The sequence below is a fragment of the Mobula hypostoma genome, chromosome 5, assembly GCF_963921235.1.
Source record: "Mobula hypostoma chromosome 5, sMobHyp1.1, whole genome shotgun sequence".
NCBI lineage: Eukaryota > Metazoa > Chordata > Chondrichthyes > Myliobatiformes > Myliobatidae > Mobula > Mobula hypostoma.
Genome location: NC_086101.1, coordinates 158,466,277 through 158,473,788, shown reverse-complemented (window position 1 = coordinate 158,473,788; position 7,512 = coordinate 158,466,277). Strand labels below are relative to the sequence as shown.

The following is a 7,512-nucleotide window of genomic DNA, read 5'->3' as shown; positions in this document are numbered from 1 at the left end:
ATAAATAAAATACTGTGGCATTTTTGGACTTGTATCATCTGATTACATTCCACTGAACATAGGGAGTTAGTCACCTTGCTGAATTAATGTTAGTTCTTTGGTCCAACATTCCAAATGCTAATCTCAGCTTTATGCTACTTAAAATGCCCCTGCTTCAATATTTCTGCATTCTCTCTCTAAATAATATTATGGTCTTTCCCCCAAGTCAAGCATTTACTTATAGAAATCCCTTTCCATTATAACATCTAAGTTGTTGACCTCCTTGTCACTGATTTTTCAGACAGATGAAGATAATGTTCTTGATTTATTCCAGTAAAATCCTTCATAATTTTAACCATCTTTTCATTTGGAAATAGCACCAGTACTACAAGCCTCTGCTTCTAGCTACTTCTTCTCATCTCCGTCACAGTCTATAGCTTTTAATGTCAAAAACTGTGTACAGCACACAAAAATGTACACGACCGTACAAAAAATAAATAATATTAACAGAGCTAATGGGAAAAATATGCTTTCTCACCACTGGTTGTGGGGGGGGAGGGGTGTGGTAGGGTGAAATAACCATAACTCCACTATCATATTTCATTTTATTGTGGATTTTAATTTAATTGTTCCCTTTACATCAAATACTCCAGTGGCAGGGGATATTGCACACAATATCTGAAAAGCACTACATAATACTTTCACTGAAAACTAAGTTCTACATTAGATATGACTGGATAGAGTTTTGCAGGATTATAAGACATAAATACCATACACAGCTGCAGTTTGACACATAAAACATTATTCAGATAATGGGAGGATTCAGTTGCTGCTCAGTCAACTGTAAGACTGGTGCTTTCCATTTCTGGAAGATAAAACTGCATGCAAGTGTTTAAGCAGATTTTTCATGTTTACAGTCCATTTTTTTTTTTAGTCATCAGAAGGATTGTTGTGAATCAAGGATGAGAGTAACTTTGGACAGCCACAATGTTGGTTGCAGTCATATACCCAGGCATTAGGCATTAACAGTTTTTGGTCACTATTACTTTGTAATGTCACAAACATCCCATTAACAGCATCACTTTGTAAATCAGCTGAAGTATCATCAGGTCACAGCTATGCAGCGTGTCATCACACATATAATTTAATGTGTCAAACATTTACAATGAGTTTTGTTTTAAAAAAAACACTCAACATCCCAAACACCCATTCACCCTAAAATCTAAAAGTGAGCAAATTCCCTCACCACAGATGCTATGCCAATTTTATTAATGCACTCATATTTTTCTTTTTATTAAAATGAACTTCACAACACATACCCTTTTCATCCACAGAATATCATAATGGGTATACTGTATATGTGGTAAGGTGGGAATGAATTGCATTGCAATCTTTCTATCAGCAAGTGGATTATGAACAATCCAGAATCCAGTACATTAGTTTAGCGTACAGTATATAAATCTGGAAGAAAATTAACCATAGCAAGATATCAGTGGATTGTCTATTTCAAAAAAAGGTTGGTTGTTGGAATGTAACATGTTCAAACCCACTTAGTAATTGCAATTCAAGTGCCTTGTTCTATGAACCTCAAGGATCCTGAAACCCACTAGAATTAAGCAATCATTTTCACCTTACTGATATTGTGAGTTTGGATGCTTTTAAAAATAGCACAAAGAAAAAGAAAATGTACATTACATTGCCAAAATCAGATTTGGCTTAACATGTTCCATAAAATCTACCATGGAGATTCAGCGCTTTCCACGGCACAGAATTACTTCTCATCAAATTCCTTCACTGTTGATACTTACTATTACTAAATGCAATCTCACAATTACACAATTGATTTTCCCACTCAGTAAAATGAACTTTTTTTTAAGTCTTCAGGAAATGTAAACATGAAACCGGAAACTAACAGGGATGCAGTCATCAAATGCAGTATTTTTTTCTATAAAAAACATCTTTTGACCATTTAGACTTTACCATTCTAATTACAGCAATTCTACCAAAAACAGGTTCTGATATTTTATTTTAAATGGTCCTGAAAAAACATATCACATTATATCAGGTGAAAATAAATGAGAAAACAAGAGGAGCAGGAGTGAGATCTGGGGAAAGGGACAACAATGCATTTGTAGAACTGCACTGCTCGCCAGAAAACGGGTACCATTAGGATAAACTGCACATCAGCTTGTGCAGAATATGCAACTGGATCTGGGCAAATAACATGCCTCTTCAACCAGTACTATTTAAAGGAACTTGAAACAGGTCTCCACAAACATTTTCTACAGGGACACCAATAAAACAGCATGCCACATGCACATTCTCACAGTACGCACCCTATGATAGCACAACTAACTGCTCACGGTTTAATTATGGATTCATAGAAGTATAGGGAAAGGCAATTTATCTGAAACAGTCATAACAAATTCTTTCACAGAAAAGTAAATGAGAACAGTTTCTTTAATTGCAACTGTTGATTTTGGACTAGGATCAGACTGCACTTTAAGCCAGTCAACCTATCTTGTCTGTGCAGCTTTGAAAAAAACTATTCTTTTAGAAAAGGAGCTTAAAAAAATAAATTGCTTTTATGATGTTACAATTAGTAATTTTGTAGTCAGAAAGCTACAGGTTATAATGGAATTAAATCTTGAAAAATATTCTTGTTCCATCTTATTTAAACACTACTAAGTTACTAGCGACAAGAAACCAGAGGATTCAAAACAGTTTGACTTGAGTCTGCCCTCACAGTGGTGTGAAGGATGTTCTCCCATGCTAACAACCATTTTGAAGCTTTAGAATTTAGCTGTTATTTTCAAATACACAAATAATTTTTACTGTGTGGTATACTGAGCACAAGGAAAGAAAGCAGATGAAAGGGGCTTTTAGATCTTTATAAGATGACTGAACATTCCTTCCATGCTATCTCACCATTCTGGCCACAACTGCTCTTCAGTCCTTCTGCCTCTCCACGTTTGCCTAATCTATATTCAATGAGCTGATCGGAGATGTGCAAGAGTGGCCTGATATATCATTCGCTGATTTTTTAAAAATCTTGATCAGCAATGGCTTCTCTGTTTTTTTCTTGTTCTGACTGCATGTTTGCGTAGAAGCTAAATCCTGTAGTGCAGCGTACTAGAGGAACAAAACGTAGCAACATCACTCAGTTTCTAGCACCAGCAGCTTTAAGCAGTGCAAACAAGCCAATTATAAATTACATGGTTACTGACATTTTAAATTTATTCTAGAATTAGGGAGCGGCTATCCTTTAAAAGCACAGTTTTGAATGTTGTTATCGTTAAACTATATAGTTACAATAGAAGATGTCATTAAAATTTACCTAAAATTACTGTTGGCATTAATTGTATGCTAAAATGAAAAAGGGTGTTTGCTTAAATAGCAAAAACAAATAATTTAAAACCATGTGTTCAGTAATGCTTCTCAAACCTATCTGGAGCAATATCTGCAAATAAAATTCTACAACTACTAAACATTATAATACATACAAAATATTGCAAAAGTTCTGCTGTCTGAAGCAACACAATGAGATTTGATTCTAATGAAGCCTGTCCACGTTAGGAAAGCCGTGTACAAAAACAGTGCAAACATAACATGCTTTCATTTTCTGTTAAAACTAATTTGCTTCACACTTTTGTTCACAAAGTATTTAAAAAATAAAATAATCAGCTTTCTTTAAAAAAAAACATACTATACAAAAATGAGGTCATATCCGTGGGAAAGCAGCTGGTTAAGTTGTATATCTGGCAAAGTTACAATCAGTGGGGTCAAATGGCATCTAATTCACGTCTAAGGCTCGTTAATTAGATCCAACAGTGGATATTTTCTCAACCACAAAAGAGAACAAAGATAAATCAGATATATTTGAATCATCCAAAAGTCAATGACTTTCACTAACCTCACAGATTGATTAAATTGTTATGTGTCATGGCAATAATCCCATTATGCTAAAAGAATAAGGATCCAAGCTCAAAGGAATTCTGCATGTTGGTGCACTGTGCCATAGTGTGAATGCCCTCTACCATGGACGAAGGCAATAATATTTGAATCCCAACAAAATTTCAACAAAGCATCAATAAATAGTAAAGATGCATGATACCGGTTTCAATTCAATGCAATTTCTGATTCTGCAGGTCCAGCTGGAAGTAGAACTATGCATTTTTACAGCATAGAAGCTACCATCATATTTGGTATCAAAGAAAAATACATTCTCCTCAGCAAGATTTACATGGTATTCTCCCAGTTAACAGGAGTTTTAACTGTAAAACTGCAAACCTTGAAAATGTAAGTATACAGAAATCAATTAAGATGATCAGAAAATAATGGGTTTCAGATTATCATTAATGCTACACATTTACAATTTGTAACTTGGACCGTTACACTGCACTACCACATATCAAATTAAAATGGAATTAGTGTATTTCACTTGAATGCTAGTTACTTATTGACTTACGTGTTTCATAAAATTAATTTCCGAAAATTCAATAAACAAAATATATTTCCTAAAATATACAACACATACATTCTTAAAACAAAAATATAGCATTCAAAAATATACAGGAGGTCACTTGCTGGGTTGTCTATGAAAAGTTCATGAGAAGAAATTAAATTATTGACTTTGCAGAAAAGATATCTGCATTCATCTTGGTTCCCTAAATGGCTTATGTGGACTCCAATCATACAAGTGAAAACTTACTGATTAACTACTAAATAACATTTGAAATTGCTTTAAAGCTGCAGTCATTTGTCTAGTACTAGCTTAGTCTTTAGCTAATCAATCATTATAATTAAAATAACACAAACACACACAAACACATTTCAATTTATATTAAAGCAACAGCTCTTCCAACATTTCCAACATCTATATCCTCAACCCAAATATTCCAATTCTGTTCACCATAGGTCAGCTGTACTTATACCAGTAGATAGAACTTATGTAATGGATAAGGGTTTCAAAATAAAAGAACTAAAGTTTTATAATTTATAAATGCTTCGAAGTACAACGTATCACAAAAGATACATAAATTGTATTTCCACTGTTAGATCTCTATCAAATGTGAATTAAAACTGAATTAATTCAAATTTGAGCTGTACATTATTAACAGAATTACACCAGTGACTGCACAATACCAGACCTATACAAACTTAGATGTATTACGGTTAAAGGAATGCTATACAGGTGATGAATAAGGCTCTAGAAAGATAATGTTCAGAACTATAAAAGATCAATAGTTCAGAGAGTTATAAAAAAACACCCTTTCTGAGTCAACATAATGCACCCAACCAGTGAACCTTTACTTGGCCATTTTTGGATGAAAAGTAGAAACTAAACAGAATGGAATCTATTTATTAATGATATACCACATAACCAAAACAAATAAAACTTTCCGCACACTTGTAGTGATTTTTTTTTTCTTCATATCCAATTCCACCTCTTCCTGTGCTTGTTATAAACAACAACCTTTGAAATCAAAAAAGTCTACATCACATTGGAACATCTTCTATGACTGGTCTCAAGGAAATCCATGTTGTCGCTTACAAGTACGGACACATTCACACATACACACAAATCACAGCACTTCTCAAACTACCGTCCTACGCTGGTCTTCACTGTCTGATGTCTGCCTCATACACTTCCCATTTTAAAAAAGTGCAACCTAGATCACATTACATTCAAGTCACTGTCTAAGGCAAAATGACTAGTATGTGTACTCCCAACTCCTTTGGTCTCTGCTTAGATATATTATTGTTTTAAAGCATGCAGTTTTATCAAGGCTTAATGGCAATATGCCACGTTCATATGCAGAATTAAATTTATCAAGAAGCTGGTACAGAGGGAACATGCCTTAGTTAAATAGTTCTGCATTTTTATGGGAGGGGGTCGGCTGTTTACGTGAAAAGGGTTCAAATACTTGTGATTCCAGTATATGTGAAAGAGTGTTTTCATGTGGAGTTCGTAGTATTATACTGCCTGGCCTCGGCATTATGGTCATCAAAAAAGCTAAATTTCACACTTTAAAATGACTGCTGTTAGAGATGGTGATTCATTTTTGCCATGGAAAAGTTCACCCACTTTCAATTTCTTTTCTGAACAAAAAAAACTCAACCAATATCAACCACACCACAATTGCAATGGATTCAGAGTGTGACAGATCCAAGTATTTTAAACCCTGCATTTTTTTTGTAAGAATAAGAAAATTTTGCCTCAGCATAGGAACTAAATAGTCTGGAAAGTGTTACACCCTAGTGACCTGTATAACAAATCTATCGTACAGTATTCAGCAGACATTGAGTTACATCTGCTTTCCTCTTTTGTTTGAAATTTCCATTTGAGTGCTTCCCCTTAAACAACTGGCTGAATGTTCTGGTTCTGTGGAACTCCCAGTTACAGTTCAATCTTGCATGCAGGGAACGATTCATCTTGCATGACCACAGTGCTGCTGCTTGCCAAGACCATGATGTTGAGGTCCTGTTGCTTCTCATGAGTCTGCTGGTACCATTCCCGCATGACTTCCGAGTCATGGGTTGGAATCAGGGTAACCTGTAAGAAAGCACAACATAACAATGAACCTATTCCATCTCGTATCTGTTACACGAGGGCTGTGGACTCTATCTACACTTCTCAATGCCTCAGTAAAGCAGCCAACATAACCAAAGACCTCTCCGACCCCAGATGTTCCCTCTCTCTCCCTCCTGTGCCCACTGTTATAAAACTACTGAATGGACCTCTTGCATGGTAGGATTAGTCTCGACCTCACAATCCACCTTGTCATGGCCTTGCACCTTATTTATTGTTTGCCTGCACTGCACTTCTTCTGTGACTGTAACACTTCATTCTGCATTCTACTGTCGTTTTCCCCTTGAACTCTCCCGATGTACTGATGTGAGACAGTGATCTCTATGGATGGCACACAGAACTAAGTTTTACACTGTGCCTCAATATTTGTGATGATAATAAACCAATTGACCAGATGTAGGAAACAAATTCTCTGTTCATGGAGTAAGTGCAGATCCTTTACAAAAGGATCCTGTTTGGGCCAGAGATCATGTCATTAACAGATGAAATGCCTATTAATATGAGCTAATAAAAGCAAAATATCACTTGCAGGATTATGTTTTATTTTTGCAGAAATCATCCAATGCAGTATCCAGAGGCTATTCTCAAATAAAATGTTCTACGTAGCCATATATGTAAAATATAAACGAATAATTTTCAACAAACAGACATTCCATGAAGGAACAGTTAGGTCTATTCTTGTACCAGTAGTGGAATTGCCTAATGTACAAGGTGAAACACTGAACAGAGGCAACTGCCTAGAGTTGATTGGAAGAAGCACAGCCAGTCTTCCTGATTAAAGGAAGCCAGTTCATTGGGGTTGAAGGTAACTTGCTCTCTCTTCGCTTCATGGGATGAGGAGTGGAAGGTGCTCATCTGTGGCTTCTATTAATAGAAAGCAGCTGTTACACACCATCTATCATGCAGGCTTGACAGAGCGAGATCTTCTTGGTCCAGTGGTA

General features: G+C 35.6%; 1 protein-coding gene across 2 annotated transcripts in view; it reads right to left on the bottom strand.

The window, feature by feature from the left end:
- Window positions 1–570: 570 nt before the first annotated feature.
- map1b (microtubule-associated protein 1B) overlaps window positions 571–7,512 on the bottom strand; it is a 111,120-nt gene continuing 104,178 nt past the window's right edge. For both annotated transcript variants that reach the window (XM_063049214.1, XM_063049215.1), the window contains one exon: window positions 571–6,535. In XM_063049214.1, the coding sequence (XP_062905284.1) occupies window positions 6,380–6,535 (156 nt within the window). In that variant the 3' untranslated portion in view covers window positions 571–6,379. The remainder of the gene's footprint in view (window positions 6,536–7,512) is intronic.